This window comes from Mus caroli, unplaced genomic scaffold (genome assembly GCF_978045245.1).
Source record: "Mus caroli unplaced genomic scaffold, Mus_caroli_1 scaffold_3, whole genome shotgun sequence".
Classification (NCBI taxonomy): domain Eukaryota; kingdom Metazoa; phylum Chordata; class Mammalia; order Rodentia; family Muridae; genus Mus; species Mus caroli.
Window position 1 is genome coordinate 32,874,157 of NW_028227258.1, and position 25,844 is coordinate 32,900,000.

Here is a 25,844-nt window from a genome sequence, read left to right on the forward strand (position 1 = left end):
GGATGCAGTAGAAAGAATTAATTTGATTATCAATTTATTAGTTGGCTCAAAGTTTCTCTGTAGTTAGTTCCTCTATTTTTGTGATTTTCATCATTTATCTCGCCTGGGGTTTATTTAGTTAGGGGAAAGAGATGCCTTGGGGACTATTGTAGGATAGTGGGCAGACTGGCTGGCCTCATGCTTATTGGTTAGCTGTGATAATTTGACTTTTAAGTTCATCCAAAGGGGTTGAAGCCACGTCTAATGAGGTTTACTTGGTCACCGAAATGTAATTTAAAATATAAAGATATTATTTCACCTTCCATTCTCCTGTACTATTTCCATTTTATTTTTATCCTAGTTACATTTGATGACCGTGCTCTGCCTGATACAACCTTAAGGAGATGGAGGTTTGCTCTTTTGTTCTTTTGTTATCAGTGTGGGACAGATGTAACTGCAGCTTTGAGCAGGAGGCAGCTCGGGGAAGCCTCTCATTACAGAAGAACAGGGAATTCCCACTGGAACAGCCCTCTGCCCTCACTCAGTAAATGTGAGACACAGGATGAACAAGCCGTGTGCTGTAACATCAAACGCAGGGCTCTGTGGGTCCTGCCATCAAATGCAGGGCTCTGCAACCAGCGTATCTTTTTGTGCTTCTTTCTTTCCTCCCCTTTCTTCTCTAAGACAAACTATATGTATTTATCCAAGCTAAGCCAAGTGTGTTTTGACGTAGTGACAATGACATGGAATGAGCGTGTGCTCAAGTTGTAGCTTAACAATTTTACGGACTCAGTAACAGACCTTATCACTAAGACCTCCTCAAACCAAAGCCTCCCCAAATCCTCATCGGGAATGCTAATGCTGTCTGCAGCAGATGAAAGCATTAGTAGGACTCCATTGAATAATTCTGTTTAGTGAACTTTAGCTACACACACTGTAAGACATGTACAATGTGAATCGTGTTTACTTCTTAGAGGGAGGAAAACCTGAAGCACTTCTTTTTAGGTGTTTTGAATTGTCTCTACATATACAAAATGTCTTGCCAGATAGGTTTGCTCTAGGCACAGGGACAAAGTATACGAAAAGTCAAGGGTATATGGGTTGAACACAAGAAATTCGAGACAGTGTGTTCAGGAGTGGGAGATGCGGTTGCATACCAGTCTGATGCTTGCTCACTGAGGCCTTGGTTAGCCGTCTGCAGAGTGAGAAGCCACAGATGACTTCCTACAGAGGACTGTGGTGAGAGTTGAGGTCAATGATCTAGATAAAGACGTCTGTGAACGTCAAGTGCACAACTCAATATAGTGCCATTTTGTCTCCTCAGTGGGAAATTGAATTCTGGTTTTCCCAGGGCATTTAAAATGGATCCCAGAGTAATGAAATATCAATTCTCTTCGTCTCTTGAGTCCTTTTTTGTAGTCTTCATTTTCACGTTTGCTCCTTAAGTGTTAGTCTGAAGGAATTCTGTGCCCACAGTGGAGACTCTTAAATTTCCCATGTATGGTATTATGCTCTGAAAACGGTCTGTACAGTATTTGCATAGGCCCTGATTTCTCAGTTAGGTTGTAATATGTCTAGCAAATATTGCTCCGAAATAGCTCCTTTTATTTTGCAAGGTCAGTGTTACCAATGGAAGATTTAAAATTCTTTTAGGAAGATGGAAGGCAGTCTTTTCCAGTTGAATGGTTTTTATCTGTTTATATCACCCAAGCAATTCACTGGCTGTGTTCTTCAGCTGGTGTAGACTCAAACCCATACAGACAGTTATCTTCTGAAAATATCTATTAGCATTCTTCATTTGAAACACTCTTACAGTTCTGTCTGAGGAATTGAAGCTTGGAGGTAGTGAGTTTTTGAAGAGGCTTCCAGTTGACATTTGATGCCCCGTATAACAGTTTCTAGTCTTGTGGAAAGCATTGCCAAGTTCCGTCTCTGTGGACAGGAGCTCAGACTGCATGCACAGGATCTCATCTCAGTTCAGTTTTCAGCATCCATGTCTGACGGTTCATAACCCTCTGTAATTCCAGCTCTAGGGATCCAAGGCCTCTGGTCCCCATGGGCAGCCTCACATGTCTCCCCCACATACACAAAATGTAAGAGAAATCTTTAGAAAAACAGATCACTATTGTGTTAGCGATAAACAGGGACTCAAGGCATGCCTCAAAGCCTCTAGGAAAACAGGATTTCATCTAGTCTTGAAATATGTGAGGAAACGTGTGCTCTGCACGGCTGTGCATGTGCTTGGGCCAGAACCCTGGAAACCACAGGTAGAGTTTCAACTGTTTTCTTAGAAAGAAGGCAAAGTGATTTGCCATGGTCACTAATTCAGTTAGTGGTGCATCTAGGAAAGGCATTGTTGTGTGCTTAGTGATGTTTCCTGTGGAGCAAGCCCTGAGCTCAGGATCTCTAGTGACACAGCAAGGAATAAGGGCTCTCCAGGGTATTCGACTCCAGACGTCTATAACGTACAGCAAAGCTTCTCGTTTACCGTCGGATTGCTAACAGTGTTATTATCACGTGCCTCGCCATTATTTTGAAGAAGGGAGCTTTCTTTCCCATAATAATGGCTGGCAGTCTGAGAAGGAAGTTTTTGTGTCCAGTTTCATATCTAGGAAGATAGAAGTTATCCTCATTAGGACCCTTACTGAACATTATCAAGGAGCCCGCCAAACAATGCAACAGGGAACGTTAAAAATCAAATCGATGGCTGTTTTGTGGTTGGAGGGTGGTTTCTTAGAGACTTAAAGAGTCTCTCACTACCCATTTGTTACTAGCTGGCTATCGACAGCCTCCTGCTGTCATTGGCCTGATTCTCTCTTCTATCTTGCCTTGCCACTGCTCCAGGGATCCTGGGGTGTGGGGTCCGACTGACAAGAGCATCATCACAGTCCTGGTCAGGGTTCCCTGGCTTGCTGGATGAACCTGCAGTGTCTGCCAGGGCTGTGGTTCCAGTGAGTGGATCCGGTACTGTCCACTTATCTTTATGTCCTGTTCATTTCATGTTCATGTGACTGTAACTATGCTTCATTAGCCAACAGAATAGAATGAGTAATTTGTGGTGAACAATTTTTTATTTTAATTAGAAGTGAGAAAAATGCTCCAACTCAGACAGAAGGCTTAGCTTACGTACTAGAATAGGAAGACCCTAAAGGTGGGGTGAATTTGAGGATTAAGATTATGGGGAGAGACAGGGAAATTTAGGTAAAGGTTTTTATATCTTAAATGTCCCTTACTTAGACTAGCTAAGAAGTATAATTTGCTGTTTGCACCTCTTATAGTTACTTTACCAATTAAACAACTAATAGCCAAATAAGTTTGATTTTTCTGCAATCTACTCAACTGGTCAGGAAACACACGTTGCATGCCATTTGGCCAGAGTTGTCAGCAAGAAAATATTAATGAGAAAATCCTGGCCAATGAAGAGGACCCTCCCTAGAGGTGGTTTTAACTTTCCTAGGTTAAAGTGAAATAGGAATGGAAATTTTCAATGAGAAGAGTGTATCTCTTTCTATACGACCTTGAAGGCAAGTATTGCATCCTAATTATCTTTGTATCTCTAGAGTGGGGAACAGAACCTGGCTCTCAGCACTGTACAGAGGTGTTTGCTGAAGGGCCATTTGTAGAAAATGAGCACATGCAGAAAATGAGAATGTTACTTGATTCATTTTGTCCAATGACATCGGTCTTTTCATTAGCCCAGTTCTGGCTTACGATGGCATATAGAGAAGTTGTTTGGGCGTCTCTGCTGGATTATGAAGTTCATTTTCTTACATAAATATTTAAAATGTTAACACCATAGCTGAGAATCATGTGGAGAGGTGTAAAGGTTTTCTGAGGGTTATCCAAGAACTAATATCAAATATCTAGCAGACTAAACGTTTCAAGCTTTCAAAACTCAACCTAAGTTCTAAGTTAGGTTGACATTTACTTTTGAAAAACAGACTTTTTTTCCTATCTTTGTAGATGCTATAGGTTAGTGGAAGGGGAAAAGGAAACAAAACAAAACAAAACAAAAAAAAAACAACCAACAAACTAAAATATCCAAAAAACAAGTATTGCATTCTAATTATCTTTGTATCTCTAGAGTGGGGAACAGAACCTGGCTCTCAGCACTGTACAGAGGTGTACCCCCCAAATCAAAAAACAAAAACAGAAAACAAAAACCAACAGCAGTAGTTTTAACTCAACATAAAGAAGATAGTTTTAGAGTTAGGGAGTAACTAGGGGTATAATACTTGCATAGCATACAGAAAGTCTTGGGTTTGATGTTATTATTGAAGAAAACAAAACTACTTACCAAAGGTGCAGATTTTCTTTGGTGTCTTTCCAGAAAATCGGTTGTCCTAGGTTTCTCTATAAAGAAAGAAAAGGCAGAAATAAATTAGATAACTACTAGTTTGTGTGATCAATGCAGCCAAAAAGTGTAGTATTGACTTAGAAAAGGATTTTGCTGTGGTTTGAAATTCCATTCATTGTTAGAAAATTCCACTTGAGGGTAGTGGGCAAAAGCACTTGTCATTAATGCTTGATGACCTAAGTTGGATTCCTTAGACCCACCATAGAAGGAGACAACTGACTCCCCCAAGTTGTCCTTTGACCTTCCCATACACCCTGTGGCATGCATTGTGCTTAGTAACATTAAACATTATGGAAAAAACTTTACTTGACACTTTAAAAGAATCAAGTCAGTTTTAAGACCCAAGAGTTATAGATTGTAGGAGGAATAAAGACAAGAAGAAGAGATAATTTTTGTCTTGGGAGTGTCCGCTGGCCTACCGAATTAGGATGCGCTGCTTCTCTTAGAAGCTCTGGTATTCCTTTTCTCTCAACAGAAATGTAGTCATCCTGTGTATTTTAATTTAACATGTCTCCCCATTTTCCTGTATAGATGGCTTCAAGAAAAAGAATTGGAGGCATGGACTCTTTTTAGCACTTGCTACAGAGATTTGAAATTTATTCTGAGAATGCTAGGGATTGAAAAGGTAGCTCCCGAGGAATAAAGGCACAGCTGTCTAGAGTTCAGATGGGAGCACAGAACGAGAAAGCAGAGCTTGTTGTGTCTAATGGTTCATATCTAGGAAGGAAGGGATGGACCAGTGGAAAGTGGAAGGAATCCTTTGGATGTCTTTCTAAAGCAGAAAAGCAAGGAAACACAAGATGCTGAGTTTCCTGGACGTGAGCCATGGAACGAGGAAAGGGACGAATGATCAGTTCAAGCCTAGCTGACTATCTCTGTCCAGATTGGTTAGTTAAGCTCACAGCATCTGTGCAAATGACAAACTTGTTTCCTAGATCTACATGACTGTCAGCGTCACCATGTTGCTTCATTTTTAGCCTTACTTGGTGACCTTGATAAAAATGAAATTCTTCCATTTCCTGTGTCTTCCAGCACCTGTTTTCCATTCAGGAAAGGTAAGGAAATTAAAAGCAAAGGTGACCCCATTAGATTCTGTCTGAGTAGTGCCCTGGTCTTTTAACTGGATTGATCTTTCTGTGAGTCATCTTTTCTCCGACTTTTCAATATAAGCCTATTGATTTAGGGACTTTTAGCAGAAAAAAAAAAAAAAGGTAGACAATGATGAACCTGTCAGCAGCATCCAGTGTTTCCTGTTTATCTGTTGCTGGACCTGAGCTGGCTCAGGTACTTTGGGAAATAGGCCATTATTTTCCCCTTATTATTTATAAAACTTGATTTATTTGCTTTCTTATGTGTATGCGTGTGTGCATACCTGCTTGTCTGTACGTGTTTCACATGTGTGCAGATGTGTGGGTGCCAAAGAGGGTATGGATCCCGTGGCTCAGGAATTAAAGGTCATTGTGAAGTGATTGCTATGTGTGCTGAGATCAAAACCAGGATCCTCTGCAGAAACAGCAAGTGCCCTTAAGCACTGAGCCATTTCTTAAGCCCACTTTGTTCGCTTTTTTTTTAAATTTTCTTACACTTGTATGGCACAGAGTGTGTAAAGGAAAGATGTATTTTCTTCTTAGACATAGACAAGCACAAAGGACAGTTTAGCATCCTGTTGCAGAAATACAGAACAGCCTGCAGTCTTTGAAATGCCCCATCAAGGAGAGAATTATCTCTGTTGGGTTAACTTTCCTGGGGGAAATGTGGACAAATGTCTATTTACTCCACATACAGTTCCCACAAAGGACCAAAGATACAGCCTTAGCAGGTATTGTTTGCTGAGCCACTGAGTTTATTGGGGTTACCTGCAGGCACATGCGGAAGACGTTAAACATTCGAACATGCATGACTCCTAGGTAGCTATATCATGGAACGGCCCACACCAGCATGGGTGATGGCTCTGGAAAGTGGTCCGAGAATTCCCTGTTCAGATTGCAGGCACCTCCACTGATGACCTCAGCAGTCGTTTGCCATTTGTATACCTGGAAGAAGTGGTGTTTCCCGAGTCTCAAAAGTCTCACGAACTTTCCAAGACTTGTGTGTTTCTCCTGCTCCCCAGGAGGAAATTTGTCAATCAAAAGGAAACATTCTCTAAGATGAACTTCATCTAACATATAGTGGGAAAGTGTGACTTTCCCACTATATCACCCAAGGGGGACCCTATTTCTTCAACCCAGTGTTCACCATCTGACTGCCTTGGTCAATAAAATAGAGCGGAGCTTTTTATGACCTGGTCGTTCCTGTTGTCTACCTCTTGGAAGCCTGCTGTCACGGAAACATGGCATTACCTTGGAGTCACTCAACAGAGAGAAGCACAGGCCATGTGAAGGAGGAGCAGCACTGAGGAGTGAACTGACATTCAGGAAAGAATAACGAGGAGCCAGATCCACTGTAGAGGCAGGCCCAACACACACATGAATCACGATGACCAAGACAGTACACCTCAGCCTGAATCCCTGACCCACAAACTTGTGAGCAAAATGACAGTGTTGCTTGATTGAGCCAGTAAGTTTATGACATAGTTTGTAACAGTTGTGGATAAATGGATTAGTGTCGGTCTTGGCTGATAGGAGGTAGAAATTAGATAGTAAACTAACTTTTCATTTTGACCAAATCTTAAACAGGAATGAGAGGAGTGGCCCATCGTGAGTGTGGTAGCTTGAATGAAAATAGCCCCCATAGGCTCATAGGGAGTGGCATTATTTGAAAGGATCAGGGGATGTGGCCTTATTGGAGGAGTGTGTCTCTCAGGTGACTTTGAGGTTCAATTGTCACTCTCTCTTCCTGCTGCCTGTGGATACAGATGTAGAACTCTCAGCTACTTCTCTAGCACTATGTCTGCCTGCATGCCACCGTGCTTCCCACCGTGGTGATAATGGACTAAATTTCTGAACTGTAAGCCAGCCCCTTAAAAATGCTTTCTTTTATAAGAGTTGTGGTGGTCATGGTGTCTCTTCACAGCAAAAAAGACTCTTAACTAAGACCATTAGTTATGCATTCAGAAGGTAAAACTGCAAACTGATCTTCTTTACTACCCGATGTCTTTTTTTTTATTTGAACTGTTTGTTTAAAGACTGAGGCTGTATGTTTATCATGAACTCCCTACTATTCTCCAGGGGAAAGGGTAACAATGTAAAAACACTAGCTTTCCTCCATGTAATCCCTTTGACTTCTTCTCCTCTGATCACCATACTTCAGAAATCCCTTACCTACTCTTTCAGTGTTCTGCAGATTTGGAGGAAACACTGTCTTATTAGCTTCTGTTTCTTTTGCTTTCTTCTTTTTAATTCTATCTATCTATCTATCTATCTATCTATCTATCTATCTATCTATCTATTTATTTACTTAGAGAAAAGAAGTCTTGTAGCCCAGGCTAGCCTAGAACTCACCGTGTAGATGAGCATGGCCTTGAAAGTCTAATACTTTCTTTCTCAGCCTCTGGAGTGCTGGGATTACAGGCAGGTACCACCATGCATACTTAGGGTCAAAACCAGGGCTTTGTGCATGCAAGGCAAGTACTTTCCAACTGAGCTACCCGCCCCCAGCCTTCTACTCTGCGTTTCTAATGTCCACAGTGTAGCTTCTTGACCTTTTGCTTAAGGTCAAGTGTAATTCCTAAAACATTTCTACCCGGGGCTTAGTGACTTACATATTTTTCCTTCTCAGCCTGAACACATCTGAGCAATTTTAGGGCCTCAGTTTGCTGCATTTGAAAAATTCCAAAGCCCACTTTAACACCTACTAGAAGACGTGGACACTCAAGTCAGATGAGAAAACTAATGCTATGCAACCTTGAATAAATGACCTAGTGGATTCCATTTTACTGCATGATGAACAGGGAGTAGGTATGGGGCTTGATGGTCTACACTAGTTTTTTGTTTGTTTGTTTGTGTTTGTTTGTTTGTTTTGATGTCAGGCTTGCTATGTTCTCATGCATCTTTTAAAATATGATTTGTGCTTATCTAGAAATCAAGCATGGAGGCTATCAGTTGTGTGTATGCTAGGTTTTAATCAACAGACACCGTGCCTCTCTTTATAGATTAGAGGAAAAAGATTTTCAGCATATAACAAAACTCACTTACGATTACACATATTTACAGGGATAGTTAAGTCGCCCTGGAATAATGTCTGTCAAGGACACAACCTGCTTCAGAGTCCCACTCCTTTGCACCTACAGGGAAACCCAATTAGAGCATCTATTTTCAAGAACTCATATCACCAGAGACTGAAGTTACACTGGAGCAGGCAGGTAACAGCACGCCCTAAAAAACTGACCTAGCCAGGAAAGTGCACATGGAGACTCACCCACATTCTGCTATTCTGTGAATGTCTACCTCTGATCTAAAGCAGTCTGGCTAATATTTACATAAAGGGAGACTAAACTGGTTTCAGTAATTATGGCCTTGGGGGTGAGGTGGAATGCTTAGATTATATGGCATGGGCTCCAAAGAATTTCTTTTTAGGTCTAAAAGGTCAAATTTGAAGCCAAATACCTGTTTGGTACAGCTTATGAAAACAAGCTCCTAACTGACGGTTAATGATACTGCTTTAAATCCATGTTGCTGGGTTTGGTGATTGACGCCTGTCATGCCAATACGATGGATAAACAGTGGCAGGAAGATCAAAAGTTTGAGGCTCACTGGTTTTGCTATCTAGGGAGTAGTAAATGTTTCAGAGTCCTGTTCTCTCTTTTCTTAAATGAAATGCATTTCAGGGATGTCCCTTTGAAGGCCTCTCTTGTTCTCCAGGCAGATAGCCTCTCTTTCTTGCTTTTTTACTTCCTTTTGAATGGCAACGGTGACTGTACCAGCTTTAATAGTGACAGACTAATGAATGCGTCTGTCCACTTCATCATTGATTTTTAGTGAGTGTCTGTCTAGAAAGACAGCAGCGGGGGAAAAGAAAAAAAGAAAGAAAGAAAGACAGCAGCAGCAGCAGCAGCCATAGCAGCAGCAGCAGCTGCAATCTACTCAGTGACCCAGTTTCTGACCCCGCTCCCATCAGCATAGGGTATTCTTCACAAGTGTATCAGAAGCAAAGGTTTATATCCTTTCGATTATCTAGGAGGAGCTGGTCATTCGCTGTACTCATTTAAGTAAGAATAAAGGGTTCCTTGATTTAATCATAGATGAAGTTTGACTCAGGCTTTATCCATATGAAGATCCCCATGGCCAAGCTCCTCCTGCAGTACTGTGAGCCTCTGACTTGGTTTTTTGCTCACTGGTTTGGGTATCTAGGGAGTAGCAAATGTTTCAGAGTCCTGTTCTCTCCTTTCCCAAATGAAATGGGTTTCAAAGATGCCCCCTTTGAAGACCTCTCTTGTTCTCCAGGCAGATGGCTTCTCTCTATTCTCACTTCCTTTTGAATGGTGACGGTGACTGTAGCACCTTTAATGGTGAGAGACTAATGAAGGCATCTGTCCACTCCATCATTGTCCTCTCTCTCAGGATGCTGTTATAGACTGAGGCAGAGCTCTTCACACCCTTCAGCTCAGTTCACATTCAGTAGCTACCTCTAATGAATACTTGTTTGAAAGTGGTTCCCACACACAAGTCATTTTTTCCCTGGACCATCAAACTGCTGCATGCAGCTTTTCTGGCTAATGGTTACTTTTCTTGTTACTGTGAGCAAATGTCTGCTAAGAACTGATGTAAGGGAGGAAATGATTTATTATGGTTCCAGGTTCGAGAGGACAAAGGGCATGGTGGTAGGAGTGACATAGTGGCAGAAATGGCCCTCGGCTGATATTGCAACTTCCTCACATCTGGGGATCAGCAATCAGAGAGTAATTCTGGGCTGAGATGTAAACTTTAAGACCCACCATCTCTTTTGAGTCTCTACATTCTAAAGATTCCAGAATATTCCAAGTTCCATAAGCTAACAGGGCTGTGTTGCCCCCTGGGTCACAAGGTATAAACCTTAAGGTATCATGCATAGGTGTTGTGTTAGTTTGGGCTGCTATGAAAAATTGCCATAGACAGGGTAGTCTACGTAATTTATTCCCCATAGTCCTGGAAGATGGGCATCAGCAGCTCTGTAGTCCCGAGGTGGTCATGCTCCCTGATATGTTTGTCTCTGAATCCACAGAAAGCTAAGAGGAAAAGTGACCTTCTCCTGCGGTTTCTTAAAAGGATACTAAGCCCACAAAGGTTCCACCTCAACGCCTGTTCTGCAGTAATTTATGTGATGACTTGAACAACAGCGTGTAGTTTTCAGAAGAGATTGACATGTAACCCAGTAGACCAAGTCAGGAAAATTCCTCTCTCCCTAATGTCTAAAGTCAATATCTAACCCAGGTTGGTTCCAGTCTGCCAGAATCCAGATGCAATAAAAAAGGGGACAGAGAATGTAATGTCTCCTTTTCATTTGGGGCTTCTATCTCCTTCTCTTCTATCTTCTCAGTCTTCCAGTTTCCCACTGACACCTTCAACCTCAGACTCAACCACTTTCTTGGCTCTCCAGCTTGTAGGAGATTATCTTTTGGGACTTCTTGGCCTTCATAATTGTATGGAATAAAGCTGATGCCCATAATGCATCTCTTCCATGTATAGAAACTCCATTGGTTTTATTCCCTACTATACATCTCCAAAGGCCCCGGATCTCACCGCAGCATTTAAGTTTTTGGTATTTCAAGTCTGAGGCTCTCCAACATTCAGGCAAAAGAGATAGCTACATGCACCAGCAGTAGGAAGGAGACAGTTGATATGTTGTAGTCACAAATGGTGATGTCTGAAGGTCAAGGATTTGGTCATTAGAGGATACACACCCACACTGCTTATCTGAGAAGATCACTTTTTCCAACGTCCATCACTCACACTCTCCATCGTGTGGATCTGTCAGAACTTTTGATTCAGTTGTCAGTTATTCTTAATCTACAAGGTGCTTCCTCTCAGTTTACATTCTCTCTCTCTCTCTCTCTCTCTCTCTCTCTCTCTCTCTCTCTCTCTCTCTCTCTCTGTGTGTGTGTGTGTGTGTGTGTGTGTGTGTGTGGTCTACCTTGGGTGCCCTTGGTTTGTGCTTCTAGACCTTGAAAAAGAGATGCTCAGAGTTTTCTGATGATTCTCATATTTAGATTGGGAGTTCTTCTAGGGAAAAGGTGGCTTAATTCATGCTGAGGCCCCAGCATGCTGTGCAGATCTCAGCATTTGATGCCCTTCACGCAGCAAGTACCTACTGAATGGCTAAAGGAGTAAGTGACAAGTGTTGAGGGGCAGACATGGATGAGAGGCATGAAAGTTCAAAGGAGAGAGAGGAACTGCCTCATACGAATGTTGATGGTTAAACTGGGATCCAGGAAACCCCAGACGCTCTCCTGCCTGGTCTGTCAGCTTCCGGGTAGATATACTAGTGGTGTACGGAGTCTTCGGATCATCTCTAAAAGAGGAACAGTATGGAAGAGGGTGAAGGAAGAGCAGTGGACAACTCAGGAAAAGCCCTGGAGGTAGGCAGCTCTGAAGCTGGAAGGACTGCAGATACCAGGGGCTTTGCAACTAGGAATTTTGAGGTGAAGTTTCCCTTTGTTTACTAACGTTCCTTTTGCTGTTTCTTCCATTGAAAACAAAACCTCCAACCAAGATGTCTTAAAGATCACCTTGAAAAGGGCATGGCTTACTTATGAAACAGTTAAAATTAATGACTTCTCTTGTGAAAAACTACCTGAAAAGGAATAGCCTAAGGAATGAGGGGTTTCTTGGGATTCACAGCTTGAGGAAACCTCCCTTCATGGCAGAGGATGCTGTGCTGAGGGGAGGTAGATGTAGCTCGGCAGTGGGGATGTGAGGCAGTTGCTCACATTGTCCACCAGTCAGAAAGCAGAAAGAGATGAGTTCCTTGCTCATCCTGCCATTTTTTTTTTTAAAGTCTAGCTCAAAATTCCAGACCACAGATGGCGCCACACACATTTAGGTAAGTTTTTCTATGTCATCATCTAATATACTCTAGAAATACCTTCATAGACATGCCCAGAAGTTTGTCTCAGGTTGATTCTAAATCCTGCCAAAGGACTGGGGTGATGGATCCGTGAGTAAGAGTGCTTGCTCTACAAGTGTGAGGACCTCAGTTCAAATCCCCAGTACTGAAGCCAGATAGGATGTGTGCACATTGAGTCTCAGTGCTGAGGGAGTAAATCCTGAGAGCTCACTGGTCAGCCAGCCTAGTTCAAGTGATGAGCCTCCAGTTCAGTGAGAGACCCTTCTCAGGACAGTAAGGCAGAGAATGAGAGAGGAAGACACTCCACACATGTCTCTGGCCTTTGCATACTCACGAATGGCCTTGGAATTTTCACATGGAAACACACTGTACACACACTCATTCTGTCTGTCTGTCTGTCTGTCTGTCTCTAACACACACACACACACACATACACACAAACATATACCACAACCACACACCATCAAACTAACAATCAAGATAAAACATCGTAGGTATGCATTCTAAACTTGTATTCTCTGTACGTCAAGAAGAATCCACAAGGATCAGTCCAGTGACATCCAGCAGAAGAAAAAAAATGGCAAAGAATTTATCCAGGAAGAGGGCCAGGAGGAAAAGGAGAGTGGACAGGAGTTGATCTGAGAACATGATGTCATAAACGTAAGAGGACCCTTCCTTGTACCTCTAATCAGAGGCATTTCTCTCTGTGCCTCCTCTGACCGTCCTGTCCTTTAAGTCCTCTCTTCCTAAACAGGCCAATGGCTTAAGTCCAGGAAATAAGATCCACCTCTCACTGTTCCAAACTTTGACGTAAACCGAGAGTGTCATTCACATAACATTCTAAAGAGAACAGATGCGGTTGGCTACCATTGACTAGTTTCGGTTAAAAGCAACTTCACAATTCCCTTGCTTAACACTTTTGAGAAAATAATTTTCCATGCCATGTGATAGCAGTAGTAGAAGAAGAATTGGCTCCATACACTAACTCAGACCTGCCTGAGCCTTTTTCAGTCTCTGGGTCTTCTACCTATGCATAGGTGAGCACCTCCTCTGTATTCAACAGCAAATGGGTAATGAGAACAGAAAACCATTACGGGTGAGCTCAAATCTCATCACTGCAATAGGTCACAGTGAGACGGGAGACTGTGGTTGCAGTGGCTATGTAGGGTGGTCACAGCAAAGCAGGCAAAACTGTATGACACAGAATAGTAGGGCATTATAACCACTCCTCCCACGGTTATAAAAGCTGAAGTCCAAAATCAAGGAGTCATCCAGGAGGGATGGAGTCTGAGGATGTCGTTGAGTTGTTAGAGTCCTTGCCTAGCATGCACATGGCTCTGAGTTTGAACCCCAGCACAGCATACGACTGGGTGTTTTAATCCTAGCACTCAAGACTTAGAGGTAAGAGGATCAGCAAGGAGTTCAAGGTAATTCCTTGTTAGAAATCAAATTTGGGGGTATTCTGAGCAGCATGAGACCTTGCTAGAGAGAGAGAGACAGGGAAAGAGACAGACAGAACTAGTGACTGACAGAGAAAGAGACATAGAAGAGACTGGGGATGGGGGAGGGAGGAAGGAGGGAGGGAAAGAGAGAGTGGGAAGGGTGGTAGTTAGGTCACCTCTCCACCCCCTCTGAGTTGTTGTGTCTGTTGACATTTCTTGACATTCCTTTCCTTGCAGTTCCTCCGGCTTCTGCCTCTGTCCCTGCACGCCTCCTTACCCATGTGTCTCTGAGTCTTTGTACAGTTCTCTCTTCTTTGAGGACACGGTCATTGCATTAACCTGTAATAGGTTAGGACTTCCTCTGAATTGTTATGGCCTCATCTAAGGGCGGCTGGAACTGTAAAGACCCAGTTTCCAAACTCAGCCACATCCACACAGATGAAGACACTGATTGAGGGATGGCTTTGCTCAAGCAGTGGTGCACCTGCCTGGCACCCCCAGAAGAGAAACGGACTGGTGAACTCCTGTCCCGTTTTGCTAAGCTGTTAAGGTTTTCAGCCTCCAAGGGCATCGAGAACTTTATAGAGCTGAACTCTCCAAACATTGTTTCTATACAAATGCATTTGTAACATCAGACAGCTGTGGCTCACAAATGAATTTTGGAAGGTGATATGGTGATATGTCTCAGAGGCATAACTGCTTGTTTTCCAAAGAGCTTTGCTCCACTCAGGAAAAAAAAAGTCAGAGTTAGATTTTTAAAATACTATTATCTCTAATGGTTTCATAAAATAGAGCAGGCATACTAAAATTAATATAAGCATCTATAAATCTCCATGCCTTTAAAGTGAACGTGGCATAAAAGCAATCAAGACCTCATCCTTTCCCTGTATGGGTTGCCAACATGTGACTGGTTTCCGCTCCTGGCATTTTCCATCTTAGCCTTTGCCTGTCTCCTTCACTGTATAAAGTGGCTGCTTTTCATTGAAGGTAGTTATGATTTAATAAAAGCATAGTGGATTTTGACCAGAGGAATGTCATCTCTAGATTGTATTAACTTTGTTACCTTGGGCAAATCATCCAAGCTGCCTGTGCCCTGGTTTTCTTATCTGTATTGGAATGAAAATGAGTCTTTTCCCTTTGTGGTTCTGAGAACCCCATAAAATCATTAAATGGTTATTGCGTGCATGGCTGTGGATTCTTAGGTGTAGAAAAGGAAGAATAGAGAGCCCTGTGCTCCTGGGGCTTCTGTCCTGGAAGGAAAAAAAGAGGAATTTATAAATTATAAACTGTTATAGATTTAAGTAAGGTGTTATCATTGATAACATTGATATCCTGAATTCATGAGCTCCAACTTACAAATAGGCTTGAAAATCTTATTTGAAAAGTTTATAGCTTCTAGATTATAAGAACATAAACGAAAAACACACAAACAAAGAAAAACAAAACAAAACAAACAACCCCCCCTCTAAGATTTGAAAACATCTACCCTGCAGCAATTTTACTCTAAAACTCATGGTAAACATTAAGAATGCTTTTTTTCTTTTCTTTTCTTTCTTTTCAAAGGTAGGGTTTCATTGTATATCCTTGACTGTCCTGGAACTTACTCTGTAGGCCAGGCTGGCCTGGCATATGCTGCCACCACCACCTGGCTCGCCCCCCACCCCACCCTTGCCCCACTGCCGTGTGTGTGTGTGTGTGTGTGTGTGTGTGTGTGTGTGTGTGTGTGTGTGTGTCTGTCTGTCTGTCTGTCTGCCTGCCTGCCTGCCTGCCTGCCTGCCTGCCTGTCTCCTGTAACTCAGGCTGGCCTTCAACTCCTGATCCTTCTGCCTCCACTTCCCAACTGCTCTGAATACAGGACTGCACCCCCATAGTCCTTCCTTGCCTTTTTGCAGGCAGGCCTCACACTGTAGCCCAGGCTAGCCCTGATTTTGGACTGATCCTCATGCTTCTGCTGCTCACTGGGACTACAAACCTGTGCCATCACGTTTGGCTCAGTATTGAGCATATCTCCGTATGGTGTTTAAAAATCATTTCGTGACCTCTACCCGCCCGGTACGGAACATTGTTCACATGGCATGTCAGAGTAGATACAAATCCTGCCTTCGAGGAGTTTGAGTTCATTTAGACTGCACACTCACTACATACAATAAGGACAGAAATGTGAGAGTCACAGACTGAAAACCCCAGAAGGTAAAAGAACAGCTACTCAGAGATTTGGACATTCTCTTCTGGGGGAGACATTTATTATAGGTTAGTATAGATGTTTATCTTTGTCTGGAGCTGGCATTGGACTAGTATACTTCTTTCATTCTGAAAACCAAGTATGTGTAAGATTCTCTGTTTTAGAACAACACTGCTATGCATTCAATTTCTGTGCCTTCTCCAAAACTCATACCAAAACATCATGCCCACCTTGTGGGATGAAGGTCACAAGGGTAGAGTTGCAAATGGGATTAGGGACCTTACAGTGGGGTATCAGCTGGGTCTTCCCATTTGCCCTTCTCTTCCTTCCATAATGCCTGCCCAGCAAAGTCATGGAGGGACTGTCTTGGAAGGGTATACTGGGCCATCACCTGAGACAAACATGCTATGCCATGATCTTGTATTTCATAGTCTCTAGAGCAGTGAGGTGTACATTTGTATTATTTATGAATTATCTAGTCTCAGGAACTTAACAGTAGGAAAGGATTAGGGCACCCACTTCAGCAGTTTTCACAGATTATCTAAGGTAGAGGCCTGAGCCTGGCTCTTTAATGCTGTGCCTTGCTTGTATGGAAGGCATGCCACAAGAGACTGGTGGAACAGAATCAAGGTACTAGTTCATAAAGTGCTATAGTAGGAAGCATATTTGTTTCCAGTTTATATAGAGACAAACAATGAGTATTATATTTGTCTACCAATTCTATTGATTGAAAAGCTGATTCCGACTTCCAAGAATGAACACTATACATAATGTCTCTCTGGTAGATCTAATTACTATAAACATCCTCTCTTCCTCCTCCTCTTCCTTTTCCTCCTCCTTTTTAAAAAAAAAAAAAAACTAGTACCATAGTTCTTTTAATATGCTTGATAAGAAAATTGCCTCTGAAGACCTTATAGTAGCCATTGTCAGTCTCCTTGTCTGTAATATTTTCCCTTCAGATTTCTGGAGAACATGCCCGCATGCCCAGGCACCTTATCTAAAGCCTCATCTGTCTCTCATTATTCTGTGCCCTACTTTCTCCAATAGCATTTACACCTAAGAGTTTTGTTTCTCATCTGATTCCCAAGTTAGAAGGCAAACACTCTAGCGACACACATTTCCCTCTAATTCCTTCATTCCCATGGGCCTGCAAGTGCCAAGTGTTCCTGGTTCCTAGTTCTTGTACATGGTAGACATTCAGCATGTATGTATTGAATTCAGACTTCTAGGCTGAGGTTGCTTCCAAGAAAAGTCAAGTGGAGAAATTCCCCTAGAGAAGGGGAGGGAATAAAGAGAGATGGGAGAGAGGATGGTGGGAGGGGCCCCGGGACATCACAGAAATTCTGATGTGCATTCTGATAACAGTAGATGTTACTTCTGGAAGCTTCTTAAAGACATTCTTGTAGGGCTTTGTAACAGAACAAAGAAGGCCCAGAGTCTTTGTCCCGTCTATGGGATCCAGGTGTCACAGAGGCACAGTGTTTGTGGGATAGATTGGCTTTAATAGAAGCAAGGGGAGAGAAGGGAGGCAGCAAGGCCAGGTGTGGCGGGCGTCTCAGGACAGTGGAGCAGAGAGAAAGAACAGTGAGAAAATAATGAGGATTTTTGTCGAGGCGTTTGTTGGAAGGTGAGCTCATTTTCAGGTAGGAACCATCTTTAAGGAAGACGTTTCTGAGCCGGAAGCATCACCTTTGGTCGTGATGGTGGGATGGATTCCTAATAGAAATGCGGGGATGCTCTCAGTCTTCTAAGCACGTTTACATACATTATCTCCCTGCTTTAATTCTCACTCCGTTTTTACACTTGAGTATTCTGCATGTTGAACTTTTGAGTTTTCTAGGAATAAGGATGAGTAGATAGCATGTGTGCTTGTACAAAATATATCTGGCTCCGCTTGCACCCACAGTCTAACATTAAATATCGAAATAGCCACCTTGATCCAACAGAAGAAATTAGGATTCTTGTTATATAAGCAAGCCACACAGTCTTATCAAGATTCATTCTGGAAAATCATCTGAAAAGGTCCCTGAGATTAGAGCTTATGTTTTATTCATCCATAGATAGACTTGTGTGCAGAAGATTTCTGTACAAGGTGGAAAATGTTTTGCCTCCACGACAGATTTGCTTTACATATTTAACAGACCTGGGTTAACTGCTGTTAAGGAAAACCAGTGTGTTGGTTCTGAGAAAAATCAGGCTCTCTCCTCCTTCCCGGTTCTCTCTGGGCTGTCTCCTGGTAAGTGGGTGGAGCCGCGGTGTGGTGTTACAGGTGCCGTCAGAGCTTGCCTGACTCAGAGGCTCAGGAGGGAGTGGTCAGGTTGCCTGCTGGCTTTTCTGAGGCTTTATGACAGAAGTCATCCTTACACTGGGGTTTAAAAGGTAATAGCCTTGAATCAGGTGAATAGCATGGTAAAAATGTAACTTTCTTATAATTACTTTAGGATATTAATAGCCTCCATTTCCTTGTCTGGACCCGCTACAATGCACCCTTTCGAGTTCAGACAGTCAAGTGTCCTCATTTCCTTGGTATGCATTGTATCTATTCCACCAAAGTACCTAGAGAAAGAAAATGAAGCGTAGGTTTTATGCGTGGCAGGCACAGATCCAGTAATGGGTGTGTCGAAAGCCAACCAGCAGGGTTTCCCAAATTGCACCCGTCCCAGGCATTCTTTTTTTTTTCCACGGTGTTCTTCATTGTAGCCTATACCCGGATGGTAATTGGTTGAATCCGATTTAACAATGCAGTCAGATAAACAGTTGTGGCAGCTGCTGCCATGGCAACGTCACCACCCTCTCCCTCCCAGCGCGCGCCCCTTCCCCACCCCTCCTCCTGCTCCCGCCTGTCTCTTGTAAGTGCACGCACGCCAGTGGTCTGTTCCCGCGGCCGGGTTTGATGGCACAGCTATTTTCTTCCCAAACTGTTCAAAATGATGAACGAAGATGCAGCTCAGAAAAGCGACAGTGGAGAGAAGTTTAACGGCAGTAGTCAAAGAAGAAAAAGACCCAAGAAGGTGCATTGGAGGCTCCAGAACGTCTGTATATAAATGTGTGTGTGTGTGTGTGTGTGTGTGTGTACGCGCACTCGTGTGTGCATGTGTGTGGGGTGTGTGATTGTGTGTGCATGCCATTACAAGGGCGGGGAAACGGTGGGGGCTTTGGAGTAACTAGCTATAGACAGTAGCAACACCAAGCCTTGCTTTGGAGAGGCAGGTGCAAACGCCTGCTTTCTGGGATTCGGAATGGACCAGTGTACGGTGAAGTGAGCACTTACAAGGTGTGCTTATTCCTCCGATGGATGCTTTGGGTGTTCACTGGCTACAAGTCGTTTATTTATTTTTTTCTTTGACTGAATTTAAGATCCAGAGTGTGTAGCAAGGTGGCTAAGGGAAGTGCAAGGCAGATTTTTTTTTTTTTTCCAGCTGTGTTTGCTGGGTGAGGATCTTGAGATGGCTAGACAGGGGATGTCTTTTTGGTCCCACCCTTAATGTGTTCTTCCTAATGAAAAGACTGTTGTGACAGGAGCTGTAGCATTCCCCGCATGCTATTTCTTTGCTTTCTTAGATCTTCCACAGATTCCTCTGTCATTAGCTTGATAGCTCTTTTAAAGATTAAGATAAACAGCTCAAGACATTACTGGCGGGGGGAGGGGCTGGGCACACAAAGCAGTGGGTAGGATTTCTTACCCTGATACATCCCCACAGCCTTGGTTTTCGTGGAAAAAGACTCCGGTGTGTACGTGGGGGGAGGGGGCGAGATGGGGTGAGGGCTTGCAAACTAGGCAGCCCCACCCAAAGCCAGCACTTCTTTATGGCCCGACTCCCTGTGAACTGTAGCCTTGCAGGGCTCCTGAGCCTCACCTCTAAAAGGGATGCCTTCCAGAGTAAATTCTCTTAAGATCCCTTCATGTCCTGGATAGAAAATATGGGCGGGGTATCCCATAGGATTCTCTCGGAAATGGTTTCTTCTTGGTGGCCTTGGATTTTGAATGAGTAGATTACTAAAATAATAGTCATAAACAAATGAATATTTCTCATTTGGCTAATGTTGGGTGTGCACGGAGTTTCCAAACTGCCGCTCTGTAGCATAATACATGTTCTCCCAACAAAAGTCTAAATGATTTGAAATCTCTGATATTTAAAAGATACAGCTAACAAGAGAGTGGCGCATTTGTTGTGTAGTGTCATGTGGTCATGTAATCCCATAGAAACAAGCGTGCCCACACATGGCAGTTTTTAATAATAGCATGAAGACAGTGATGGCTGATAAAAGGCAAATAGATAATTCAGGGAGACAGGAGCACAGAATCTTTAAGCAGCTGAGGGTTCTGGGTTTCCTGTCACTGCAGGGTGTTTTTATGGAGTATTAGCTGATTGAGGTGGGGGGTACAGATATCTTATACCTCACAGTATCCCTTCAAGATTCCCCTAGGCTTTCTCTGAAGTCTCTGTCCTCAGGATTGTTAAAGGTGTGGGAAATGTATCTCAAGGAACTTAGAAGCTCTCAAAAGATGATGGTAAATCCACAGGAGCAAAGTATTACAGGGCAATGAGACACTAGAACCTCCATGTAAAAAAAATAATGTATATATTTAATACATATATATTTATGTATAGTTATGCATTTATTCATATATTTAGGTTTTATTTTCCTCGGTTGATTTTAGGACCTTATTTTTTCCAAATTTATAGCTAAAATAGAGCAAATTAGTAGCAACTTTTGAGTGTATATGTGTGTGCATTCACCCAAACACTGAATTATTGAATGTTGAAAGCCATTTCACCTAAAAAGAATCACTCTTGAAAACATACTTACTACGTGGTAGAGAGCCCGTGCATGTGCACGCCCTCATACAGCTGATGATAGTGGGTTGATTCCCAGTGCCACCCATTCCATTGGGACCACACATCAGTACTCATCTGTGAAAAGAGGGTGTTGTACACATGCTTGCATAACAGATACAAAACTGTTTGGAGACCATGTAACACATAGTTGATAACATTTTATGTTGTTCCTGTTTTCTTAATGGTTGCTTATTGTGGTAAGCCTTTCAGAAGGAATGTCCTGCTTTTGAAAGAAGTAGAAATGACAGACTGCAACATGAGTGCTTACAGGTTTGCAGTCTTCAAATAACTGAAAGTTATATATTCTAATTTGAAATGACTTAAGAAGTAATATCCTATACAAACCATTGAGATGTATGTGAATGCATGATGGAGCTGATTATTGCTTCATATCATTTTGCACTGCAGGTTACTAGTTTCTCCCTCTCCCTTACTCCCCCTTTTCTCCTTATTTATTTATTTATTTATTTATTTATAGATTTGTTTATTTTATATATGTGAATGCACTGTAGCTGTCTTCAGACACACCAGAAGAGGGCATCAGATTCCATTACACAACCATTACATGATTTTGAGCCACCATGTGGTTGCTGGGAATTGAACTCAGGACCTCTGGAAGAGCAATCAGTGCTCTTAACCACTGAGCCATCTCTCCAGCCCCTCTTTTTTATCTTTTTAATTTACATATTCATTCACTTTACATCCCAATATCAACCCTTCCTCTCTTCCCAGTAGCCCCTCACACAAGTCCTTCTCCCATTTCTACCTTCCCCTTTTCTTTTGAGAAGGGAAGCTCCCCTCTGGATGTCTCTCCTCCCAACACACACACACACACACACACACACACACACACACACACACACCAAGTCTCTGAGGGATAAGGTGTATTCTCTACCATTAAGGCTGGACAAGGTTATCCTATCTACAGGTAGGCAGGCAGGCAACAGGCTCAGGGACAGCCCTGTTCCAGTTGTTGGGGGACCTGCATTAAGACCAAGTTGCTCATCTACAACATATGTGCAAGGGGCCTAGTTCCAGCGTGTGCTTGCTCTTTGGTTGGTGATTCAGTCTCTGGGAGCCCCTAAGGGTCCAGGTTAGTTGATTCTGTTGGTCTTCTATCCCTGTCTCTTTGGTCCCTCAATCCCTTTCCCAACTCTCCCTTTAAGTCTTCTTTTGATGTGTGTGTGTGTTCATGTATGTGTGTGCACACATATGTGCACATAGTCTAGAGAAGAACATGTGCTGTCCCCAAGTAGACTATCTACTCCTTTTAGAGGATCTTTCACTAACCTGATGCTTCCTAATGAGGCTAGACAGATGAATCAGTAATCCCCAGGGCTATTCCTAGCCCTGCCTTCCCGGTTCTAGGATTACAAGTACACACACCCACAACTGTAAAAGTCTGGCATTTTCATCTGGGGATTGAATGCAGGTCCTTATGTTTTCAGGGCAGCACTCTATTGACCGAGTCATCCCCAACTCCCCAGCCCGGTCTTTCTTCCTGCAGCAGTAGCAACTGGGCCTTGTGTGCTCTAGGAAAGCTCTCTACTACTAGATAGCACCCTTTTAAATTTTCACATATAAAAACTAGACCATTAAATGGTCCTTGGGTAGGAGATAACAACCAAGAGTTAAGCATCTGGAAAGAACATTGAAGCTGAGGAAAGCAAGAGTTGAAGCAAAGGCATTGCCAGGCATTGTGGGTTTCTGCTAGAGGTTTGAGGTGAGCTGGTGGGGAATTCTAAGTATCTGAGATGATTGGTCACCAGTTTGCCTTGGCCCATTGGAGAGCCATCTACTCAGGTGGAGACCTTTCTCCCCAGGTAGAGGTCCATCTCCTTATCAAGTTCCTTAAGAACAAGACTACTCCAGGAAATGAAGAACAGATGGGTCATGACTTCTTTATATGCCATGAGAGTAAAGGATTGGAGGGTCTTTGACCACGAAGTTTATAGTGTTAGAAAACAAGTTCAAAGACTATTTTTTTGTTTGTTTTGTTTTTGTTTTTATTTTTATTTATTTTTTATTTTAACTAGCAGAGTTTTGGTGAGTACTTTTAAGGACAGAGACCTCTTCAGGGAATAACCTGTTGAGCTTCAGTAATTGAGTTTGTTAATCTTCCCCCTGAAGTCACCACTAGGAATTCACAACACGGCAGTGGTTTTGACACATTGCAGTGAGCAGGGAGATACACACAGTGGACAGGGCCAGTGGACCACTGCAGACACACACAGTGGACAGGGCCAGTGGACCACTGCAGACACACACAGTGGACAGGGCCAGTGGGCCACTGCAGTAAGAGCTACCCAGGGCGCTCATACGATAGGGATGGATCTTGTTGACAGGATTTGAAATAAAAAAGGAATTCCCAGAGAACAGGGGGTTCAATTTCTGCATGGCAAGCATACTGTCAGAAAGCAGGTACAAGCAGGGCGTGGTGGCGCATGCCTTTAATTCCAGCACTCGGGAGGCAGAGGCAGGTGGATTTCTGAGTTCGAGGCCAGCCTAGTCTACAAAGTGAGTTCCAGGACAGCCAGAGCTATACAGAGAAACCCTGCCTTGAAAAACCAAAAAAAAAAAAAGAAAGCAGGTACAAATCAGAGTTACTAAAAGCCATGATTGGCAAAGACATAGCCATCTCTCATTTATCAAGAGAGGAGGTGGTGGGCGTTTTGTGGCTTGGACTATGTCTGTGCTTTGTCTGTGTTTGGGCTTGATAAGAGTGAGGTACTGTTTCTGTCTTTCTCCTGCTGGTTTCGGAGTGACCTTGGGAGATGTTGATGTGGCTGGAATTGCTCTCATTCAGCAGGACACCAAGGCCAGCTGCTGCAAGTTAGTGGCTCCCATTTTCATTCTCTAGCTTCAACACAAAGACACCTTTGCTAAGAGACAGACACATTTATTATTGCATGCTCTCTTTAGATCCCAGTAAAACAAGTCACGGCTAGTAATGTTGCTAGCATTTCGAAGAACAGTTTTCTTCAGACACAGCTATTTCACACAAAATAAGTATTAAGGAAGGCACAGACCTGAGGTTGATGTTCTGGGGTGGCCTGGGGAGAAAAGGCAGGTGCTTATCCCAGCTCTGCACTAGATTCTGGAGCTCAGAGGATGCATTAGGAGCGGTGGAAGGGAAGAGGATAGGAATGTTTGAAGCCCATCTAAATCCTAGGCGAGTCCACAGACACTTCTTATTCCACCAAGTTATCTTGGCTGACTGCACTAAAGCCACCTAGAAGCATGTTATCACTCAGCTCAAGGGGCTTTCCAACTTTATGCCAAGAAGATGGCAGTGACTTTGCCCTAGAATAGACTGAGGCGGGTTTGCATAATTTATGGGAGAAAATGGAAATGGCCAAACATCAGTCACATGGGATAGTCACTTAGGACCTCTAGGCTTGGTGACGTGTTCCCCGACAAGTAAACAGATAAGGGACTTCATAACTACTACTACTTTTGTCATATGGCAAAATGTCTGTGCACAGATTTAAAAATAAAGGGGTGGAGGGATGGCCCAGTGATTGAGAGTGCTGACTGCTCTTTCAGAGGACCTGGGTTCAATTCCCAGCGCACACATGACTGCTCACATCTCTCTGTAGCTCCAATTCCAGAGGATCAGGTGCTTTCACAGACCCACACGAAGGCAAAACACCAGTGCACATAAAATAAAAATAAATACACCTTAAAAAATAAAATAAAATGAAAGCATTGCTGTTTTTAACAGGGTAGTGGGATGAATATCTTTGTAAGATACCCTATATTCACTTAAGGTGATTTGATACCTAATATTGGAATATTCACGAATCTTGTGACTTTTTCATTATGTGTGTGTTTAAAATAATTTTTAACACTTGTTTATTTTCCGTGTTTGGATAGAGGCGCACGTGCTGCAGGGCACACGTGAAGGTCAGAGGTCATACTATGAGAGTCATTTCTCTCTTTCCACCGTGTGGATTTTGGAACTCAGGTCACCAGTCAGAGCTTGGTATTTTTATTTCTCTTGTTATTGCTTAACTAGAGAGGTGACAGATGTCACCAGATGTGTGACTGAAGTGAGTGAGGAACACTCCAAAGACCTTATTTTTACAGCAGCCACACAGAGCATGGCTTGATGACATCTGATAGCTGATCCAGCATTTGAATGTTGACATGTTCATGTGGGTCAAATTGGCTCTGAATTAAAGATGGTGTCTTCTGAGTTCAATCAGATGTGGAGAGGTTTTCATGCATAATTTGTCCTGAGTAATATCTCCATTTCTTCAGTGTTCCAAATAACTTATAAATTGACCTTTTCGTTAGAACATCAGTTTATAAGACAAAATGGTCTACAATGCCTGAAGACAGCAATTCTCTTTACTGAAGGTATTTAAAATGACCATCTGTCAGGGATGATGGGAGTTTTATTGGACGGGAAAATTCCTCCTGGCTTGTCTTCTGTGGATTTTCTATATTTTTTTTTATCTACTCATCTTTATGATTTTTTGCTTGGTGATTTCATGATTTGGTAATAATTTACCTTATAATATCCTGATGAGAGTGTTTTTTTTGCTCACCAAAACTACCAGGACTACCTAGTCACTGCCCAAAGAGTGTGTTTCTTTGAACCCGTTTCAAACCTGCTATATCAGAACATCTGGGGATTTTTTTAGCAGGCTCCTGTCTTTATCTCAGTCGATTTTAGTGGTCAGTGGGGACTATGCTTTATCATGCTAGTAAGAACTCTTTAACTGGGCACTTGGTACTTGCCTGCAATAGAAATATGAGTATTCACAGTTCAAGGCCACCCTTGGCTAGCACAGCAATGAAGGTCAACGGTGTCAAGCCAATCAGAACAAACTAAAATCAACTAGTTCCCATTCAGAAAATAAAGGAAAGCTGAATCTCTGGTTAGAATTGCTACCTTGTGATTCCCTGGCTCTCACAGTCAGCCTTGGAAGCCATTTTTATTTTCCTCTTTTGTCTGAATCCTTAGGATTGCTCGTCATTTGCTCTGTTGAGTCTGTCAGTCTGTCCTGTTCAACCATTGGCATATTAGGAGTAGTTTCTCCCATGGAAATGAAGTG

At 42.8% G+C, this 25,844-nt stretch overlaps 1 protein-coding gene across 3 annotated transcripts in view; it reads left to right on the plus strand.

Moving 5' to 3' along the window:
• The window catches only part of Ank2 (ankyrin 2), a 605,825-nt gene that overhangs the window by 281,719 nt on the left and 298,262 nt on the right, over positions 1–25,844 (plus strand). For 2 of the 3 annotated variants that reach the window (XM_085835544.1, XM_085835545.1), the window contains exon 1: positions 18,776–18,951. The exons of the other annotated variant lie outside the window; for it this stretch is intronic. In XM_085835544.1, coding sequence (XP_085691670.1) covers positions 18,868–18,951 — 84 coding nt within the window. In that variant the 5' untranslated portion in view covers positions 18,776–18,867. Of the gene's footprint in view, positions 1–18,775; positions 18,952–25,844 lie in introns of those variants that run through there. 3 annotated transcript variants of the gene reach the window in all.